The 22,776-nt window shown below is 48.3% G+C and overlaps 1 protein-coding gene across 3 annotated transcripts in view; it reads right to left on the bottom strand.

The window, feature by feature from the left end:
- The window catches only part of FKBP6 (FKBP prolyl isomerase family member 6 (inactive)), a 47,493-nt gene extending 31,085 nt beyond the window's left edge, over positions 1 to 16,408 (bottom strand). For all 3 annotated transcript variants that reach the window (XM_073316154.1, XM_073316156.1, XM_073316155.1), the window contains exons 1-7: positions 16,322 to 16,408; positions 15,398 to 15,515; positions 9,418 to 9,507; positions 7,684 to 7,886; positions 6,574 to 6,693; positions 4,997 to 5,191; positions 2,212 to 2,321 (exon numbers count right to left, since the gene is read on the bottom strand). In XM_073316154.1, coding sequence (XP_073172255.1) covers positions 2,212 to 2,321; positions 4,997 to 5,191; positions 6,574 to 6,693; positions 7,684 to 7,886; positions 9,418 to 9,507; positions 15,398 to 15,515; positions 16,322 to 16,393 — 908 coding nt within the window. In that variant the 5' untranslated portion in view covers positions 16,394 to 16,408. The remainder of the gene's footprint in view (positions 1 to 2,211; positions 2,322 to 4,996; positions 5,192 to 6,573; positions 6,694 to 7,683; positions 7,887 to 9,417; positions 9,508 to 15,397; positions 15,516 to 16,321) is intronic.
- Between the last annotated feature and the right edge of the window lie 6,368 nt (positions 16,409 to 22,776).

Genomic DNA, 22,776 nt, shown 5'->3' with positions numbered 1-22,776 from the left:
TTTTGGATTATACTCCATCTTTTGTAGTTTTTCTCAGATCACATCAAGGAGCCTTAGAGGTGTGCCAATCTGACAAAGCTAAACAGGTTTAGCCAGTTACCTCACAGTTCAGCCTAAAAACAGTTTTCTTCTATTTTACATTAACTTTCTTTTTAGAGTAGTAAATTGCAAAAAAAAACCGCTAATTTTAACTTCTGACACCAACTCAAAGAAGCAGAAACTCCAAGCTGACATTCCCTTAGCCAGCTCCTCCATTGTGCTCAAGTTCCAGGGTGCTTTTTAAATTACACATGCTGCAGCACCCAAAGACAAAAGGGGGAGAAAACGACAAACCTGAATTCAACCTAGCCTCTAGAGAGTCTATAGCACCTTGTTAGTTGTCTGTGGTTTAGAAATATTTTAATCTGATGGGTTTTATTTTGCTCAACTCACACTCAAGAAAAAGATTAGGATTAGCCCATAAAAGTCAAGAGAACGACACACACCTTGTACTGGTCAGAATGAGACCCTATATCTATCATCAAAAGTCTTGACAAAAATTTAGATGGTCTAAACTTAACATAAGATTTTACGTGAAGCTACCCAGAATCAATTACTTCTTGGGCATCCTAGTACAGTACAGATCAGTCCACAAGATATAAGACTGGATCCAAAATCTAGTCCTGAATCTAATAGGCTAACTACCTAGTAATCCAGAATCATTTTATAATTACTGCTTGTTTAGATGTGTTTGTAATGCACTTTGTGCCTTGGGATTTAAATATGTAATTGACAGATTAAGATGCTGAAACATCATATTTCATAGTCCCTCATCAACATCCACTGTCCTCTGTAAGGCAGGCTGCTACTTACAACTTGATTACAATTTACAAACAGATTAACAGCACAAAACTGAGTTCTGAGAAATAGAGCCTTTCACCCACACTGGTAATGCAATTTTCCACAAATGGAGAAAGGAACAAACAAGCCCATGCCTCAATTGGGACATCATTTTCCATCCCTTTATTTCTCTTTTCTTCTGCCTTCTCTCTAAGGGCACAGAAATAATGCTCCTGGTCTCTCAAACACCAGGTCCATTTCACTTCCTCTGTTCTGCATTTTCTCTAGTCTAATTCACGGGCAGAGCAAAGAACTAGAGGATTGCAAAATGGCCAGGCAATACCAGAGCAAAGTGAGCAGTCTGCCACACTGCAAGTGCTTCAACCAAGGCAAGATGTTGTCATGCCAGAGAGCTGAAGAGTGGAATGTCCTGACATATACAGGACAGCGAAGAGGTATGCTTTCACCTCTTCCATTGCAGACTTGGCCTGGAGTTAATCTGGGCTGACCAGTATGAAACTGGTTAGTTTGATCCAACAGATGTTCTGATGCCTACCTAAAGTGAGTTGGTGACCCCGCTGTAGCTCTGAGGCCCTCACTGCATAGTTCCCACAAGTGTTTGCAACATAACAGGCACTAATAGCTCCTCTGTTGGTACTTTCCCAAGACGCAAAGAACAGAATGAGATGGGGACACTAGAGTTGGTCTCATGAAAACATGACCAAGCACATTGGTAGGGAAGACTGCTGCAACTGCTTGTGGTGTTCTTATTCTGTGGGCAAACAAAGTTTATTTCTCCAATACGGTTGATTTATTATCTCCAAGACAGCATGAAATTCACTTTCAAATCTCCCCGCAAATTAGTGTTTGCAGAGTGCTGTAAGTTGTAAGTGGAAAAGCAGGGGAAGTCAACCAACACGTCTCAAAGGAAACAGAACCTGATCGCAGTGAACTCTATTGTACAATATTTTATTGATGTCAAGATACTTCAGCACTCTCAGTCTAGCCTGTCATCAACAGCCTGCCCTACCTACTCAAGTGAAGTGTATAGCAGCTGCAACAGAGATATCCCCCCCCCAGAGCAACTGTATGGAAACAGTGGATCTCTGTCATCTACTCAACTGTCACTCTTAAGTACTGCATCTGCAAATTAATCAAACTAAATCTCCCCCACCTTTTTTTTTTTTTATTTAAAAGACTGGTATTCCCACAGTTCAACCATTTGCTGATTTAATCCTTACAAAAGCTAGTCTGCTGGCTCTTTCTTTTAACACATTATAAAGAGAATTTCTAGACAGTTATTTGCCTCGTGGAAGTGAAGTGTGTATTTTTTTGTCCACCTAAGCATTCTCTCCCGCACCTCTCACAAGAAGCTAAAAGGAGTTCTCTCACCTGGCCAGCTTTTTCAGCTCATTGTTAATATCATGGTTAAAGGGCTGTTCTTTTTGAGCTCTGACAAGGAAATCCCGAGCTTTTTCATACTCTGTCAGAGAGAGACAAGCCTGTCATTGAAAGAAGGACAAGAATTAGAGAACAAACATCTACTCACAGTAGCTCTTCAGGATTACTTTATGGGAATATATGTTTCAAGTTTTGGAAATAGGTAATTCCTAAACAACTCTCTGGATGCATGTGTAACGATGCTGGTTCTGGCAGGACCCAACGGAGAGTGCCAATTCAGGACAAACTGCTTAAAGCAAGGCAGTTACAGCCCAAGGCTGGGGTTTTTCCACCTCTAAGGCAAAACAAACCAGAGCAGACTTTGGTCTCACCCCGCTGGCTAACCACAAGTCACACAAGCAATTCCCTTAGACACTCCAGTTTCCCAGTATCTCCACCAGTGCCACTCATTATGAGGATAAATGGTTATGAAAACCAATACCCCAGTAAAAGAAAAAAGGTTCTCTTGATCCCAAAGGATCAAGCCCCAGACCCAGGTCTATATACAAATCATAGAATCATAGAACATCAGGGTTGGAAGGGACCTCAGGAGGTCATCTAGTCCAACCCCTGCTGAAAGACGGACCAATCCCCAATTAAATCATACCAGCCAGGGCTTTGTCAAGCCGGACCTTAAAAATACCTAAGGAAGGAGATTCCACCACCTCCCTAGGTAACACATTCCAGTGTTTCACCACCCTCCTAGTGAAAAAGTTTTTCCTAATATCCAACCTAAACCTCCCCCACTGCAACTTGAGACCATTACTCCTTGTTCTGTCATCTGCTACCAATGAGAACAGTCTAGATCCATCCTCTTTGGAACCCCCTTTCAGGTAGTTGAAAGTAGCTATCGAATCCCCCCTCATTCTTCTCTTCCGCAGACTAAACAATCCCAGTTCCCTCAGCCTCTCCTCATAAGTCATGTGTTCCAGTCCCCTAATCATTTTTGTTGCCCTCCGCTGGACTCTTTCCAATTTTTCCACATCCTTCTTGTAGTGTGGGGACCAAAACTGGACACAGTACTCCAGATGAGGCCTCACCAATGCCAAATAGAGGGGAACGATCACGTCCCTCTATCTGCTCGCTATGCCCCTACATATACATACCAAAATGCCATTGGCCTTCTTGGCAACAAGGGCACACTGTTGACTCATATCCAGCTTCTTGTCCACTGTAACCCCTAGGTCCTTTTCTGCAGAACTGCTGCCTAGCCATTCGATCCCTACTCTGTAGCGGTGCATGGGATTCTTCCATCCTAAGTGCAGGACTCTGCACTTGTCCTTGTTGAACCTCATCAGATTTCTTTTGGCCCAATCCTCTAATTTGTCTAGGGCCCTCTGGATCCTAGCCCTACCCTCCAGTGTATCTACCTCTCCTCCCAGTTTAGTGTCATCTGCAAACTTGCTGAAGGTGCAATTCACACCATCCTCCAGATCATTTATGAAGATATTGAACAAAACCAGCCCGAGGACCGACCCTTGGGGCACTCCACTTGATACCGGCTGCCAACTAGACATGGAACCATTGATCACTACCCGTTGAGCCCAACAATCTAGCCAACTTTCTATCCACCTTATAGTCCATTCATCCAGCCCATACTTCTTTACCTTGCTGGCAAGAATACTGTGGGAGACCGTGTCAAAAGCTTTGCTCAAGTCAAGGAACAACACATCTACCACTTTTCCCTCACCCACAGAGCCAGTTATCTCGTCATAGACGGCAATCAGATCTTACCCACAAATCACGCTGTTGCCAATCCTTTAGAATCTAAAAATCTAAAGGTTTATTCATAAAAGGAAAAAGATAGAGATGAGAGCTAGAATTGGTTCAATGGAATCAATGACATACAGTAATGGCCAAGTTCTTGGTTCAGGCTTGCAGCAGTGATAGAATAAACTGCAGGTTCAAATCAAGTCTCTGGAGAACATCCACAGCTGGGATAGGTCTTTCAGTCCTTTGTTCAAAGCTTCAGTGCAGCGAAGTCCCTCCAGAGGTAAGAAGGATTGAAGACAAGATGGAGGAGCTGCAGCAGCTTTTTATAGTCTCCTGCCATGTGGTCTCTGCTTTCTTTGTCCCAAAGACAAGCTGTCCAACACATGGCCTGGAAAAACCTCAGAGTTCTGTCCATAGGCCCGTCCCTGCATACCTTGCTATGGTGTGTCTGCCTTCTCTCAATGGGTCAATTGTACAGCTGATGGTCCTTAATGGGCCATCAAGCAGGCTAGGCAGAGCTGACACCAGCTTGTCTGGGGTGTCACTCAGAAGTACAGCATAAGTTTGAAATACAGACAGTATAGAGCCAATATGCATAACTTCAACTACAAAAATGATACACACATATAGACAGCATAATCATAACCAGCAAACCATAACCTTGTCTTAGACACCTCATTTGACCGCCTTTATACAAGAGTTGGTGCCACTACAGGACCTTGGTTACAACAATGATCTATATGGTCCCAGTTCAAGTCAATAACATCACAGCATGAAAAAAACAGAGCAATGCAATGTATCTGCAAAGGGCCAGGTTTTCAGACATGAGCATTCAGTATAACTCCCACCAACTATTATGGTAGCTGTGGGCACACAGCACATCTGAAAGCCTGGCCCAGTATTTCTAACAGATTTTCTGAGCGGCTCATTTTATTCTATTGCAGGTCCTCCCCACAGACTAGCAAGGCTGGGGTTTAGCTTGATGCAACCTCTTAACCCAACAGAGGAATCTACTTTTGCTCACCTGGCCACACCTGAATAATGCTTTCGCATTTCTCTTGTCAATCTCCAGCGCCTTTTCTCCATATGTCAGAGCTCGGACAGGACGCTCCAGCTTCAAGTAAGTAAATGACAGATTCAGGAACACCAGCAGTTTGGCAGCATCAATCTGGCACTGCTCATCCCCATTGGAAGGCCTGCGACACAGGATCAAGGAGGCCTGGACAGATGGGGTTTAAAAAAAAAAAAAAAAACAGAAATAATGCACAGTGCATATGTTTGTGGAAAATTGAGGACTTTATCTGACCACTGATCTAGAGAGAGACATCAACTTAGCCACCTTTGAAACGTTTCAGATAAAAAGCAAAAAAACAGAATCGCATTAGCAGGATGCATCCTGAACGTGACCAATCAGCTCAGTCATTCGCAGTGTGGCATAGCATACCTCTTCCCTCCTTGCTGATTGAGATTAGACCAGGGACCTCATTTCTGTTTTTGATTTTAAAGTGCCTATCTCATTGTGAATGCTACAGAGGTTGCTCAGTGTTTGTTTGGAGTTGCTGTTTTTTCGAACATTATTATATATATATATACACACACACACACACACACACACACACTGCAGAAAGGAAAAATCGCACAAATTTTAGAAGTGTGGGTGGGAAGAGGAAACCATCCACAGAAATTTCACGTAAATACATCCATTCACAGGCAAAAAAGTGGCGGTAGAGAAGGTATCCTCAAACAGGAACAAAATTTCCATAAGACACAAACATTCATGTCCTAACTAAAGACTAGGAGTGTGGAGTGCATGTTGTAGCATTAAAAACAAAAAGATAAAGTCTCCCAGAAACAAGTGATGGGGTAACATTTCCTTGCTGGGAGACTACGAGTAAAATTTTCAAAAGCACTTAAGTGATTTAGAGGGATTAGACTTTAATAAGTCTTGGTGTTCCAAGTGCCTAATGACAGGTTTCAGAGTAGCAGCCGTGTTAGTCTGTATTCGCAAAAAGAAAAGGAGTACTGGTTAGTCTCTAAGGTGCCACAAGTACTCCTTTTCTTTTTTCCAAGTGCCTAAGTCACTTCTGAAAATTTTATCTCAGAGCTCTCTCACTGCCCAAGGCCATGCTCTATGGATAGACTCTCCTCTTTCTGTTGAAAGCTGTGCTGACAGATTCCAGCTAGGTGATTGTTGCAATTGAAGTAAATATGTTCAAAGCCTGCAAGCCATTTCTAGAACTTGAGATGTATTCCAAGTACACAAACCCATCTGTACATTTCCTTGCCTATACTAATCAGGACCAGCAAGGTGTAAATATGGGGGAAGCGAGTTCACATACTAGTATCGACCTGTATTTCCTTTCATTGCAGCTCAACACATACCTTGGCTGAGCATACGAAGACAGCTGCTTAATATACTGTTCTTAAATTATCAACATCTACCAGAATTTAAAACGTTAGCTTAACTGTGTCTCCCAGGTGTATTATGCTAGAGGGTAATTGTTCTCTAAACTGTATTCCACTTTGCGCTTTCAGCTAATGCTTAGTCGTGACTTACTATCTTCTACAGAGTGCATAACCCTGTTATCCTGATTTTATTACCCGCTTGTATCTCTCTCTGGCATCCATGAAGCGCTTCTGGCGGAAGAGGTAATTGCCAAACTCCCTCTCTGTATTTGCCACTTTCAACACCTTCTGTAGTGGGAACGTATCCTGCTGCTCCTGTGTACAGAAGCCAAAATTCAGCTGTTTAGTAGACACAAAATAGGAATGCTGAGACAATAGTAAGTACCTATAGCACTTCCAAGTGGTCAGACCAGAGAGTAACACATCCAGAGTTGGTATAAGAACAGCTTCACAAAGGACACAGGAGACCTGTGGCGACAACAGGCCTGTAGGAGTGGAAGCCACCCAACCAAAGAGCGATGCTTGGAAAGGTCAGCTCAGGAGCAAAGAAAATGCCCTCCCCAACCTAACAAACATTGATAAGAATTTCCTACGTGGACCACAAGTTACATCCTTGAGCAGTTTCACAGGAGGGAGCTACATGCCAGGGTTCTTGTAGGACTCACTAGAAACAACAAAATGCCACCCTGACTAGCTTCTCCCCTGGATTACACTCTGAGCTGTGAATATGCAAACATGTTTATTTGCAAACATGCAAAGCAGTTTTAAGAACTACAGCTTCAGTTTGTTTTAATGCTACTCCCAAGAGTCTATTTTCTTTAATTTACACTTTGAAATGCTCTTGATGTAGGCTGGGAAGGAGAGAAGTTTCAACTGTGAGGGAAATCTGGAAGATTTTAGGGCCAAACCTTCAACTGGTCGTAAACAGATGTAGCCCCACTGACTTTCACTGGGCTGGAACAGCGATTTTTTAAGTCACATTAAGCATCTCAGCATGCTTTATTTTCTTTGCTAGCTACAGGGCCTGGAACATGGGGCACTGCGATGAGTGAGATATGGACAGTATGGTGCAAGCATAACCGTGCTGTCATTTTAGAAGTACATAAATAGAGGCATGAACATGGACATCAAGCCCCTTCACACAAACATACTACAGATGCTACTAGCTGGAAGCTATTTTGAACAAGAGTATCTGACATCATCCTATTACGGCAGCAATAGGCATACATAACAGGGAAGACAGCAAAGAACAAAGACTTAAAATTCAGTGTTTATGGCTCAAAGCTACTTGTATAACTAACTCACAGTAGTCAAAACAAAGAATTTGTCAGATTCAGCTGAGTCTAGAAAGTCCAGCAGCTCCATCTCAAACAAGACTGTGGCATTAGGTGGAATCAAAGGAGGACAGCCCAATGCCCCATAGGCATAACTTGGTGTGAAGAGAAATCTTGCCAACTCTCCCTTCTTCATTGTCAGTAGGCCAACCTCCATTCCCTGTAGCGTAATCTCTGGCAAAACAAGAAGTGGAACTTTTGATGCGGCCCTCAAAATCCTCAACTTGAAGGACTGATGTGTCTTAAAACCTGGTTTTCAAGCCTTCGCTTTTCCAACTTTCAGCATTTTTGACTGCCAATTCTTAACCAGCAATGGTAATTTTATACACATCCAGCAGCACAGCATGCACCCTGGATCACAAAAATGATCCACCCATATTCCAGTAGCCTGGCAGACACCAGTATTCAGTCTCATGTTGATAAATGCAAAGTAATGCTCATTGGAAAACAATCCAACTATACATATAAAATGATGGAGTCTAAATTAGCTGTTACCACTCAAGGAAGAGATCTTGGAGTCATTGTGGATAGTTCTCTCAAAACAGCCACTCAATGTGCAGCGGCAGTCAAAAGAAATCGAACAGAACGTTGGGAATCATTAGAAAAGGGATAGATAATAAGACAGAAAATATCATATTGCCTCTATATAAACCCACAGTACGCCCACATCTTGAATACTGTGTGCAAATGTGGTTCCCCATCTCAAAAAACATATACTGAAATTGGAAAAGGTTCAGAAAAGGGCAACAAAAATGATTAGGGGTTTGGAATGGCTTCCATATGAGGAGTGATAAATAAGACTGGGACTTTTCAGCTTGGAAAAGAGACGACTAAGGGGGGTATGATAGAGGTCTATAAAATCATGACTAGTGTGGAGAAAGTAAATAAGGAAGTGTTATTCACTCCTTCTCATAGCACAAGAAATAGAGGTCACTAAATGAAATTAATAGGCAGCAGGTTTAAAACAAACAAAAGAAAGTATTTTTTCCACACAACACACAGTCAACCTGTGGAATGCCTTGTCAGAGGATGTTGTGAAGGCCAAGACTATAACAGGGTTCAAAAAAGAACTAGATAAATTCATGGAGGATAGGTCCATGAATGGCTATTAGCCAGGATGGGCAGGGATGGTGCCCCTAGCCTCTGTTTGCCAGAAGCTGGGAATGGGCGACAGGGGTTGGCTCACTTGATGATTACCTGTTCTGTTCTTTTCCTCTGGGGCACCTGGCATTGGCTGCTGTTGGAAGACAGGATATTGGGCTAAATGGACCTCTGGTCTAACCCAGTATGGCCGTTCTTACGTTCTCTGCCTCCAGCTTTGGAATGTAAAGAGTGTTTAAAATACAGCATAAGTTGCAAGGCTCATGTGTTAAGCAATCAAAGCAAGTATCCACTTTGAGCCACAAAATACAGCCAAATTCTACAACTCACAAGTAGCTTACATTGTCCCCTCTGGACTCATTTCCAGGAGGGAAAAAAAGCTCTCAATCATCCCTTCCCCCACACCTGGAAACAGGAGGCAAAGGCACAGTAGTAGCTTGTAATCCCACAAACAGTAATGCCAACATTACTTAGAACATATGACATTATGAAAGCACAAAACCTATACCAGGCTTTAAGGTATTAACATAGCCAGAGGGCTATAGAAGGGGCAGGGTCCTTATAGCCTTGTACCTTCAGTACTAGTTCTTCAGTCTGGATTTACCTTCTCCAAGTTTCATCAGCCTAGGATTCCTCCTGTACCAGTTTGTGTCAAAGGGCTTATCCATGTATTCCAGGTACCCAGAATATTTCACTGCAAGAGTTTGAATACAAAGGGAGAAGGGAAGGAGATGTTAGAGAACTTACGTTACAAAATACTCAAGAAAACTGATCACTTCTTTGGTGATACACCTGCTAACCACTCACTCTCTCATTGTACTGTACAGTTCTTTTGTTCTGCTTTTCCATGGGCTGCCAAACAGCAGAGGGAGCACAGGCTACTCACTCCAGGATCTCTCTGCCATCAAATAAGTAGGACAGTGTTGATTTCACTCAACGCTGCCTGCAACTTTTTACGATACAACACAACTCTGTCTACCAGTTTGTCATTTTCTATCTAGCAAAAAACATTGATTTAAAAAATGTGTGTGAATTTAGTACTGGGGAAAGATGGGCAGATGGAGAGTCCTAGAAACAAAATCCTTGATCTATCTGCAGAATACATACCGCACGTACAGCAAGAGCACACAAGCTCACCAACGTGCTTGAATGCTGACACAAAGGAACCAACGCTCAGGGGTGGGCCCCTTACTCAGAGCACTGCTGCGATTGCCAACAACGTTCCCAGCAGACAATCTCCTATTCGCATACATACAACAAAGACCATTAGCATAGGACTAAAGCCAATCTCATGTCTGGTCTCCCATGTTTAAGAGAAATTAACTCAAACTGGAACTAGTGCAGAGAAGGGCTACTAGGATGACCAGAGAAATGGAAAACCGACCTTACAAGAGGAGACTCTAGGAGCTTGGCTTGTTTAGCCTATCCAGACTAAAGCTGAGGAAAGATATGATTGCTCTCTATAAATACAACAGAGAGATAAATACCAGGGACAGAGAGGAGTTAAGTTAAGCACCAATGCTGACACAAGAATAGGACTTGGTGCTGATGGGGGACTTCAACTACTCCGACATCTGTTGGGCAAAAATACAGCAGTGCACAGATTACTGGAATGCACTGGAGTCAATTTTTTATATCAGAAGGTGGAGAAAGCTCTTGGGGAGAGGCTGTTCTAGATTTGATTTTGACAAACAGGGAGGAACTGGTTGAAAATATGAAAGTGGAAGGCAGCTCAAGTGAAAGTGATCATGAAATGACAGAGTTCATTATTCTAAGGAACAGTAGGAGGGAAAACAGCAGAACAAAGATAATGGATTTCAAGAAGGCTGACTTTAGCCAACTCAGGAAGTTGGTAGGTAAGATCCCAGGGGAAGCAAGTCTAAGGAGAAAAACAGTTGAAGAGAGTTGGCAGTTTTTTAGAAGAGATGTTATTAAGGATACAAGAGCAAACTATCCCACTGCACAGGAAAAATAGGAAGCATGGCAAGAGACCACCCTGGCTTAACCAGGAGATCTTCAGTAACCTGAAACTCAAAAGAGTCCCACACAAAGTGGAAACTAAGTCAAATTATGAAGGATGAATATAAACACACAAGCATGTAGAGATAAAATTAGAAAGGCCAAGGCATAAAATGAAATTAAACTAGCTAGAGACAAAGGGTAACAAGAAAACATTCTACAAATTCGTTAGAAGCAAAAGGAAAACCAGGGACAGGGTAGGTCCATTACTCAATGAGGGGCGAACACAATAACAGAAAACGTGGAAATGGCAGAAGCGCTAAATTACTTTTTTTATTTTCACCAAAAAGGTTATTAGCAATTGGACATCTAACATTAGTGAATGCCAGTAAACAGGATCTGAGGCTAAAATAGAGAAAGAACAAGTTAAAAGCTACTTAGACAAGTTAGAGGTCTTCAAGTCAGCAGGTCCTGATGAAATACATCCTAGAATACTCAAGGAGCTGACTCTGGAAATATCCGAGTCATTAGCAATTATCTTCAAAAAATCATGGAAGACAGAAGAGATCCCAGGGGAGAGGAAGAAGGCACATATAGTGCCCATCTATAAAAAGGAGAATAAGGATAACACAGGGAATTACAGACCAGTCAGCTTAACTTCAGTACCAGAAAAGATAAAAGAGCAAACAATTAATTTGCAAACACCTAGAAGATAATAAGATAAGTAACAGTCAACATGGATTTGTCAAGAACAAATCATGTCAAACCAAGCTAATAGCTTTCTTTGACAGGGTAACAAGCATTGTGGATGGGGGGGGGGGGGGAGTAATAAATGTGGTATCTTGACTCTAGTAAGCTTTGATGCGGTCTTGCATGACCTTCTTCTCATAAACAAACTAGGGAAATACAACCTAGATGCAGCCACTGTAAGATGGTTGCATAACGAGTTGGAAAACCGTTCCCAGGGAGTAGTTATCAGTGGTTCACAGTCAAGCTGGAAAGGCATATCAAGTGGGGTCCTGCAGGGATTGCTCCTGTTCAATATCTTCATCTAGGATTTAGATAATGGCATAGAAAGTACACTTATAAAGTTTGCGGATGACACGAAGTTCGGAAGGGTTGCAAGTGCTTTGGAGCAGTGGTTCTCAACCAGAGGTACGCGTACACCTGGGGATATGCAGAGGTCTTCCAGATCTAGATCATCTAGATCAGTGTTTCTCTACCTGGGGAGTGCAACCCCCTGGTGGGTCATGGGACAGGTTTAGCAGGGTCGCAAGTACAGGGACAGCATTAGGGGGTGGCAAGCAGGGCAACTGCCTGGGGCCACACAGAGCTAAGTTACATGCTTCAGCCCCAAGTGGTGGGGCTCGGGCTTCAGGCCTGGGCAGCAGGGCTTGGGCTTCAGTAATCTTGAAAGGTTGACAACCACTGCTTTGGAGGATAAGATTAAAATTCAAAATGATCTTGACAAACTGGAGAAAGTCTGCAGTAAACAGGTTGAAATTCAATAAGGAGAAACGTGAAGTACTCCACTTGGGAAGGAACAATCAATTGCACACATAAAAATGGGAAATGTCTGCCTGGGAAGGAGTACTGTGGAAAGGGATCTGGGAGTTATGGTGGATCACAAGCTAAATATGAGTCAACAGTGTAACACTGCTGCAAAAAAAGGTGAACATTCTGGGATGTATTAGCAGGAGTGTTGTAAGCAAGAAGTAATTCTTCGATTCTATTACACACTGGTAAAGCCTCAGCTGGAGTATTGTGTCCAGTTCAGGGCACCACATTTCAAGAAATATGCGGACAAACTGGTGACATCCAGAGAAAGGCAACAAAAAATGATTAAAGGTCCAGAAAACCTGACCTATGAAGAAAGATTGAATTGGGTTTGTTTAGTCTGGAGAAGAGAAGACTGACGGGGGACATAACAGTTTAAGTACATAAAAGTTGTTACAAGGAGAAGGCTGAAAAATTGTTCTTGTTAAACTCCGAGGATAGGACAAGAAGCAAAGAGCTTAAACTTCAGCTTCTTGGGTGGTTTAGGTTGGACATTAGGAAAAACTTCCCAACTGCCAGGATATTTGAGCAATAGTACAAATTGGCCTAAGGCGGTTGTGGAATCTCCGTCATTGGAGATTTTTAAGAACAGGTTAGACAAACACCTGTCAGGGATGCTCTAGTTATTACTTAGTCCTGTCTTGAGTGCAGGGGATTGGACTAGATGACCTACTCAGGTCCCTTCCAGTACTACCCTTCTATGATTCTATAAACTGGCCATCAGCAAGTTCAGGTTTGAAATTAGATGAAGGTTTCTAACCATCAGAGGAGTGAAGTTCTGGAACAGCCTTCCAAGAGGAGCAGTGGGAGCAAAAAAACCTAACTGGCTTCAAGACTGCAACTTTCTCAAGAAAGCACCCCCCCGAGCGCTGCAAGTTTCAGCGCCGTGAAGTGGCAGCGTAGACAGTGCACCAGCACTGGTAGCTACTCCACTCGTGGAGGTGGGGTTTTTATAGCATTGGCTGGTGGGTGTCACTTACATGCTCAGGGTCTAACTGATTGCCATACTTGGGGTTGGGAAGGAATTTTCCCCCAAGTCAGATTGGCAGAGACCCCAGGGGGTTTTCGCCTTCCTCTGAAGCCTGGGGCACAGCTCAGTTGCCGGTTTAAACTAGTGTAAACGGTGGGTTCTCTGTAACCTGAAGTCTTTAATCATGATTTGAGGACTTCAGTAACTCAGCAGGAGCTTATGGGTCTATTACAGGAGTGGGTGGGTGAGGTTCTGTGGCCTGCAACATGCAGGAGATCAGACTTGATGATAAGGATGGTCCCCTCTGGTTTTCAATCTATGAGTCATGTCACAAAAGGCAAACCACCATCAAACAAACAGCTTTCAGCCAGTACTTACCTAGGCTCAATCTAGTGGTGAAATGCTTCCTGCATTTCTTAAAAATCGACATGCCTCTTCATTTAATCTATTGTACACTGCACTTTGATGCCAGCACTTGGAACAGAATCTGTTAACTTGTAACTCCCTCTGATTGTCAGCTTCCGGGACAGCAAACAAAAAAGCTATAAAGATATGTTAGTGTCTTTATGACACCAAGAAAGAAAAGCTGTACAAGCCATTGCAATACTGGAAGATACTCTCCAGCCAATCGACATTTCAGCTTTCAGTCAAATTTGAGTCTAAACTCTTCAACAACGTACTTTATAAAGAGTAGTCACCTCAGGTTCACAAGAGTAGTACTTCTGGACAGCCAAAAATACTCACCGAAGGCACAGATCCTGCAATAAGAGCAAGACCAACATGTGCAGATCTCATTGCAAGGCTGGGATCAGCTGACTGAACATGAACCTAATTGAAACCTACAGCTTTCACGAAAGAGGTGCGATTCCTTTTACAGATTTCCTTGAGCAATACAACCCATATTTTACCGAGACTGATTTTTTGAAGCAAGCAGTTTAAGAACAGCCTAAACCAGCAGTCCTGAACAAGACATTCTTAAATAAAAATCAAGCACATAGGGCAGGGCATATTGCTCTCTATAGCAAATTATGGTTAAAGCTCTTTTTTGCAACATCTTTGGCGTCTCCTGGGCGGGGAGTCTGTGATAAAACTGAATTCAGATTTGTATAGTGTAAGTGTTCAAAGACATGAAGGGGCCTAGAGAATCCTAGAACAAACTGGATGCATCAACAACTATCTCCATTTATTCACATGTGCTGCAGAGAAGCACAGTCACCTAGGGCTAGGGCAAGGTTTCTCAACCAGTGGGCTGCAACCCAAAATTGCATCCAATGAAGTGAGCTGTAGCTCATGAACGGTTGTGCTCAAATAAATGTGTTAGTCTCTAAGGTGCCACAAGTCCTCCTTTTCTTTTAACTCAAACTTGGGTTACCAGAACGTTTCAAAGAGTCGTGCGGCAACTGTTGTGGCTGCTCAGCTCTCCGCTCTGGGCATTGTGACCTCCGGGATTGCAGTGCCACTCTGGTTTGATCCAGATGCCCCTCCATCATAAGAGACTGGCTGGGACAAGTTTGAGTGGCACTACAACCCCATGTACCAGGTCGCACCACCACTCACACAAACATGGCCCAGCCAGCCAGGGCCGAGCCTGGAGGCTGTAATGTCCAAAGCAGGGAGCTGAACCCAGCCAGCCCTGCGGGACCAGAGCTGCAAGAGCCATCACTGCAAGATGAATGCAGGGTGGGCTCTGGAACCCCACCCCCAGGGCTTCCCCCTTCCCCTGGGGGCAGGATCCAACACCCCCCACACCACCCATTTACTGGATTGCAACAGGCCATCAACAACTACAAATGGGTCCTGAACCCAAAATGGCGGAGAACCAGTGGTCTAGAACAGTAGTTTTCAACCTTTTTTCATTTGTGGACCCCTAAAAAATTTCAAATGGAGGTGCAGACCCCTTTGGAAATCTTAGGCATAGCCTGCAGACACCACAGGTTGAAAACCACTGGTCTAGAATACCAGCCACTAAGCAAAAGTCAAAATTATAAAGTGGATGTGGACACTTAGTTCACTTAGTATAAAAACAAAAACAAAACACAGACATGCTCTTTGGCGGATAATCCCAATAAAAGGCCTCCAACCAAGAAACTGGTTTTACCTAATACAGAAGCATCCTGGGGCACCATTTCTCCAGCACCAGCACGGATAACCTCCTTTAACACCCCTCTATCACCAGTAATATCCCGCATGCGTTGGCCCAACCGTTGGTAAGGAGACTATGAATGGTGGGAAAAGAATGAGGCCACTTAGCCATGGGAACTTAACAGTACACTTCTACATTATTAAATGAAGATGTCGCGGCTGTAATTAGAGGGTTTCCGCTCTGAAGGACCCTAAGCACTGTGCTGAAATACTGCAGGACAGGAACAATCCTGCCTCCAAACTGTGACAGAAGCATCTCATGCTCCAGACAGCGTGCAGAGGTTAGGCAGCTGTGATGCTCTTGGATTTCTTGCACTGCAACAAACTTTATTCACTGCCTAAAATTTAAGGCAAAAACCAGGTCTTAGCTTTCTAACGCGCAGGGTGTAGAGTGCAGGTTAAATAATTGAACAGAGCGTTGACTGTAACCTCTCGGGTCCGAGGAGCGCCCTGCGAGCTCCCGAGCGCAAGAGCCGCCCCAGGGACGAGCCCAGCCCCGCTGACACCTGCAGCTAGTTTCCTGCCAGGGCACCCGGGCGACCTGCGCTTATTAAAACGGGCTCGTCCCCTCCAGACTTCGGGGTGGGCCCCGCGAGGGAGAGAAGGGGAAATACACGCGCTGCCGAAACAGGCAGCCGCACCGGCCGGCTCGCGGCGGGGCTCAGCACTGCGGCCCCCGGGACGGGACGGGACGGGACGGAGCGGCCGGGCCCGGCACCACATGGCGCTGGGGGGAGGCCGAGTCGCTTCGCCGCCAGCAGGGGGCGCCAGGCCGCTCCCCCCCCCCGCGGCCGCTCCCGGCGCCCCCCCCAAGCCGCTGCCGCTGAGGGGCCCCAGGCCGCGGCTGCCCCGCCCGATCTCCAGCCTCGCCTCGCCTCACCGCGCCGGCGCCGGCCCGCGCGTGCAGCCCGTTGAGCTGCTCCCGCTGCCACCCGCGGCCGCGCCCCGCCATCTCCCGCCTCCGCCTCGCGCCGGCTCCGCCGCCTCAGCGCCCGCCTCGGCGGGCCCCGCCCCCGCGCGCTCCAATCCGAGCCCGCCCTTCCCGCTCCAGCCAATCACGCTCCGAGAGCCCTCCCCCGCCCGAGCACGTGCCCGCTCTCCTGAGCCTCAGGCCCCCCCGGGCTCCCCAGCTGCCAATCAAAGCTCGCCGCGTCCCCAGTCTCAACCAATCACACAGAGGAAGCGTGGCGACGACCCTGCCCCACCCGTGCACCGCCCACCGAAGAAGTGAGGCATGCTGGGACATGTGGTTTCCTTAGCGCCCCGCCCCCGCCCCCGCCCTGCCCCTCCCCACCCCCGCTCCATACCTTCCCTCAAAGCCCCGCCCTGCCCCTCCCCACCTCTTCCCACCCCTGCCCCACCTCTTCCCTCAAGGCCCCACCCCCGCCCTGCCCCTCCCCCCCTCTTCCCACCCCTGCCCCACCTCTTCCCGCCACCACTCCAACCCTTCCCTCACAGCCCACCCCCACCCTGCCCCTCCCCATCTCTTCCCGCCCCGGCTCCAGCCCTTCCCTCACAGCCCCAGCCCCGCCCTGCCCCTCCCCACCTCTTCCCACCCCCACTCCAGCCATTCCCTCAAGGCCCCACCCCCGCCCTGCCCCTCCCCATCTCTTCCCGCCCCGGCTCCAGCCCTTCCCTCACAGCCCTACCCCCGCCCTGCCCCTCCCCACCTCTTCCCACCCCCACTCCAGCCCTTCCCTCACAGCCCTACCCCCGCCCTGCCCCTCCCCACCTCTTCCCACCCCCGCTCCAGCCCTTCCCTCAAGGCCACACTCCCACCCTGCCCCTCCCCACCTCTTCCCACCTCTTCCCGCCCCCACTCCAACCCTTTCCCCAAGGCCCCACCCCCGCCCTGCCCCTCCCCCCCTCTTCCCACCCCTGCCCCACCTCTTCCCGCCACCACTCCAACCCTTCCCTCACAGCCCCAGCCCCGCCCTGCCCCTCCCCACCTCTTCCCACCCCCACTCCAGCCATTCCCTCAAGGCCCCACTCCCGCCCTGCCCCTCCCCACCTCTTCCCGCCCCCACTCCAACCCTTTCCCCAAGGCCCCACCCCCGCCCTGCCCCTCCCCCCCTCTTCCCACCCCTGCCCCACCTCTTCCCGCCACCACTCCAACCCTTCCCTCACAGCCCCAGCCCCGCCCTGCCCCTCCCCACCTCTTCCCACCCCCACTCCAGCCATTCCCTCAAGGCCCCACCCCCGCCCTGCCCCTCCCCATCTCTTCCCGCCCCGGCTCCAGCCCTTCCCTCACAGCCCTACCCCCGCCCTGCCCCTCCCCACCTCTTCCCACCCCCGCTCCAGCCCTTCCCTCAAGGCCCCACCCCCACCCTGCCCCTCCCCACCTCTTCCCACCCCCGCTCCAGCCCTTCCCTCAAGGCCACACTCCCACCCTGCCCCTCCCCACCTCTTCCCACCTCTTCCCGCCCCCACTCCAACCCTTTCCCCAAGGCCCCACCCCCGCCCTGCCCCTCCCCCCCCTCTTCCCACCCCTGCCCCACCTCTTCCCGCCACCACTCCAACCCTTCCCTCACAGCCCCAGCCCCGCCCTGCCCCTCCCCACCTCTTCCCACCCCCACTCCAGCCATTCCCTCAAGGCCCCACTCCCGCCCTGCCCCTCCCCACCTCTTCCCGCCCCCACTCCAACCCTTTCCCCAAGGCCCCACCCCCGCCCTGCCCCTCCCCCCCTCTTCCCACCCCTGCCCCACCTCTTCCCGCCACCACTCCAACCCTTCCCTCACAGCCCCAGCCCCGCCCTGCCCCTCCCCACCTCTTCCCACCCCCCACTCCAGCCATTCCCTCAAGGCCCCACCCCCGCCCTGCCCCTCCCCATCTCTTCCCGCCCCGGCTCCAGCCCTTCCCTCACAGCCCTACCCCCGCCCTGCCCCTCCCCACCTCTTCCCACCCCCGCTCCAGCCCTTCCCTCAAGGCCCCACCCCCGCCCTGCCCCTCCCCACCTCTTCCCACCCCCGCTCCAGCCCTTCCCTCAAGGCCCCACCCCCGCCCTGCCCCTCCCCACCTCTTCCCACCCCCGCTCCAGCCCTTCCCTCAAGGCCACACTCCCACCCTGCCCCTCCCCACCTCTTCCCACCTCTTCCCACCCCCACTCCAACCCTTTCCCCAAGGCCCCACCCCCGCCCTGCCCCACCTCTTCCCGCCGCCACTCCAACCCTTCCCTCACAGCCCCAGCCCCGCCCTGCCCCTCCCCACCTCTTCCCACCCCCGCTCCAACCCTTCCCTCAAGGCCACACTCCCACCCTGCCCCTCCCCACCTCTTCCCACCTCTTCCCGCCCCCACTCCAACCCTTTCCCCAAGGCCACACTCCCACCCTGCCCCTCCCCACCTCTTCCCACCTCTTCCCGCCCCCACTCCAACCCTTTCCCCAAGGCCCCACCCCTGCCCTGCCCCTCCCCCCTCTTCCCACCCCTGCCCCACCTCTTCCCACCCCCACTCCAGCCATTCCCTCAAGGCCCCACCCCCGCCCTGCCCCTCCCCACCTCTTCCCACCCCCGCTCCAGCCCTTCCCTCAAGGCCACACTCCCACCCTGCCCCTCCCCACCTCTTCCCGCCCCCACTCCAACCCTTTCCCCAAGGCCCCACCCCCGCCCTGCCCCTCCCCCCTCTTCCCACCCCTGCCCCACCTCTTCCCACCCCCGCTCCAGCCCTTCCCTCACAGCCCTACCCCCGCCCTGCCCCTCCCCACCTCTTCCCACCCCCACTCCAGCCATTCCCTCAAGGCCCCACCCCCGCCCTGCCCCTCCCCACCTCTTCCCACCCCTGCAGGAGGTGCTGGGTGGGGCAGGGGAGGTGCTGATGGGGGGCTGCCGAGCACCCGCCATTTTTTCCACCTGGATGCTTCAGCCTCGGAGCACCCACTGAATCGGCACCTATATACTTGCTATCTGACACTGCCAGGGGCCATGGCCGGGGTGTGGGGCGCCGCATCTGTGATGCCCTGATGAATTCCAGTCAGGGCCTTGCAGTTGCTGCTTATTTGCAACTAGAAAAGGCTCAGCCTGCCTCCCCATTCCTGTGCTGGTCCCCTGACCCCCAAGAGGCTGTGCCACCAGGACTCTGACTCAGGACTGTGAACTCTCTCTTCACTTGCCTCCACCCTTGAATCCCGTCGCTGGCTTCCTGTCTCCTTTTGCATCACACCTATGCTCTCCATTCTCACCTTCAAGGCTGTATGTAATATTGCCCCCACCTACACCTCAGTTCTTGTTTCCTCCTCTCTCCCTCCTGCTCCATATCTGTCTCCCCATCCTTTCTCCTCACTGCTTCCGTTAGCTCCTTGTCCCACTCTTTGCAATCTCTGTCTTCCTGGCATTCTCTCCCAAGCCTTTTCAAATCCCTCTTTGGAAGCCTCTTCTTCCAGGACTCTGTTTCTCCTGCAAAGATTTCCTCATTTTCTATTCATTACAAGTTTTAAGCTCGTGGTGCTTTACAGGCATGTAAAACGAGGTCCTGGTCCCAAGGAAGTTACCATCAAAACTGGACAGGAAACTCATTGTCATTACTCAATAAAAGAACACTAAACTCTCTAAACTACTACATGACACAAGGAGTCACAACAGTGGTTCCCTTAACCCACCCAGCAATATTGTTAATCTATCCAACTATATTCTCAGCCCAGCAGAAGCAGCTGTCCTATCTCGGCGCCTCTCCTTCTGCCCCTCCACCCCCACAAACATGATATAGTTCTGTAGTGACCTAGAATCCTATTTTTGATGTCTCCGACTCAAGGAATATTTCCAACACACCTCTGAACAACATACTAACTCACAGAGACCTTCCTACCAAGACTACAAAAAGAAGGATTCTGGGTGGACTCCTCCTGAATGTCAAAACAACAGACTGGACTTCTACATAGAGTGCTTCCGCCGACGTGCATGGGCTGAAATTGTGGAAAAGCAGGATCACTTGCCCCATAACCTCAGCCATGCAGAACACAATGCCATCCACAGCCTCAGAAACAGCTCTGACATCATAATCAAAAAGGCTGACAAAGGAGGTGCTGTCGTCATCATGAATAGGTCGGAATATGAACAAGAGGCTGCTCGGCAGCTCTCCAACACCACTTTCTACAAGCCATTACCCTCTGATCCAACTGAGGGTTACCAAAAGAAACTACAGCATTTGCTCAAGAAACTCCCTGAAAAAGCACAAGAACAAATCCGCACAGACACACCCCTGGAACCCCGACCTGGGGTATTCTATCTGCTACCCAAGATCCATAAACCTGGAAATCCTGGGCGCCCCATCATCTCAAGCATTGGCACCCTAACAGCAGGATTGTCTGGCTATGTAGACTCTCTCCTCAGGCCCTACGCTACCAGCACTCCCAGCTATCTTCGAGACACCACTGACTTCCTGAGAAAACTGAGAAAACATCGGTGATCTTTCTGAAAACACCATCCTGGCCACTATGGATGTAGAAGCCCTCTACACCAACATTCCACACAAAGATGGACTACAAGCCATCAGGAACACTATCCCCAATAATGTCATGGCAAACCTGGTGGCTGAACTTTGTGACTTTGTCCTCACCCATAACTATTTCACATTTGGGGACAATGTATACCTTCAAATCAGTGGCACTGCTATGGGTATCCGCATGGCCCCACAGTATGCCAATATTTTTATGGCTGACTTAGAACAACGCTTCCTCAGCTCTCGTCCCCTAATGTCCCTACTCTACTTGTGCTACATTGATGACATCGTCCTCATCTGGACCCATGGAAAAGAAGCCCTTGAGGAATTCCACCATGATTTCAACAATTTCCATCCCACCATCAACCTCAGCCTGGACCAGTCCACACAAGAGATCCACTTCCTGGACACTACGGTGCTAATAAGCGATGGTCACATAAACACCACCCTATACCAGAAATCTACTGACCGCTATACTTACCTGCATGCCTCCAGCTTTCATCCAGACCACACCACACGATCCATTGTCTACAGCCAAGCTCTATGATACAACCGCATTTGCTCCAACCCCTCAGACAGAGACAAACACCTACAAGATCTCTATCAAGCATTCTTACAACTACAATACCCACCTGCAGAAGTGAAGAAACAGGTTGACAGAACCAGAAGAGTACCCAGAAGTCACCTACTACAGGACAGGCCCAACAAAGAAAATAATAGAATGCCACTAGCCATCACCTTCAGTCCCCAACTAAAACCTCTCCAACACATCATCAAGGATCTACAACCTATCCTGAAGGACGACCCATCACTCTCACAGATCTTGGGAGACAGGCCAGTCCTTGCTTACAGACAGCCCCCCAACCTGAAGCAAATACTCACCAGCAACCACACAAGAGAACCGCTAACCCAGGAACCTATCCTTGCAACAAAGCCCGTTGCCAACTGCGTCCACATATCTATTCAGGGGACACCATCATAGTGTGGCTGATGTGATTAGGCCCTATCAGAGGCTCGTTCACCTGCACATCTACCAATGTGATATATGCCATCATGTGCCAGCAATGCCCCTCTGCCATGTACATTGGTCAAACTGGACAGCCTCTACGTAAAAGAATAAATGGACACAAATCAGACGTCAAGAATTATAACATTCAAAAACCAGTTGGAGAACATTTCAATCTCTTTGGTCACTCGATTACAGACCTAAAAGTTGCAATTCTTCAACAAAAAAATTCAAAAACAGACTCCAACGAGAGACTGCTGAATTGGAATTAATTTGCAAACTGGATACAATTAACTTAGTTTTGAATAGAGACTGGGAGTAGATGGGTCATTACACAAAGTAAAACTATTTCCTCTTGTTTATTTCCCCACCCCCACCCCCCACTGTTCCTCACAGGTTCTTGTCAACTGCTGGAAATGGCCCACCTTGATTATCACTACAAAAGGCCCCCCCCCTGCTGGTAATAGCTCACCTTAAGTGATCACTGTATGGTAATACCCATTGTTTCATGTTCTGCGTGTATATAAATCTCCCCACTGTATTTTCCACTGAATGCATCCAATGAAGTGAGCTGTAGTTCATGCAAGCTTATGCTCAAATAAATTTGTTAGTCTCTAAGGTGACTCAAGTACTCCTTTTGCGAATACAGACTAACACGGCTGCTACTCTGAAACCTGGAAGAGAATAGTAACAGTAGGATGGGATAATTTTAGGAGGGAAGCAGATGGCACATTTTCTTTCTTGTAAATTTATTTATATTCCACAAACAGCTGCGAGAGTATAAGAATGTATTGATCTAATCTGCTGCTGTTTGGTGCCCACTGAATCTAGGTATAGAATAGCTTCATTTCTGACCCCCCAAAAAGGCCCAGACCCTCTCATTTGGGGCACCTGTTCT

The sequence above is a fragment of the Lepidochelys kempii genome, chromosome 17 (genome assembly GCF_965140265.1).
Source record: "Lepidochelys kempii isolate rLepKem1 chromosome 17, rLepKem1.hap2, whole genome shotgun sequence".
Taxonomy (NCBI): domain Eukaryota; kingdom Metazoa; phylum Chordata; order Testudines; family Cheloniidae; genus Lepidochelys; species Lepidochelys kempii.
This window is presented reverse-complemented; position numbering and strand designations above follow the sequence as displayed.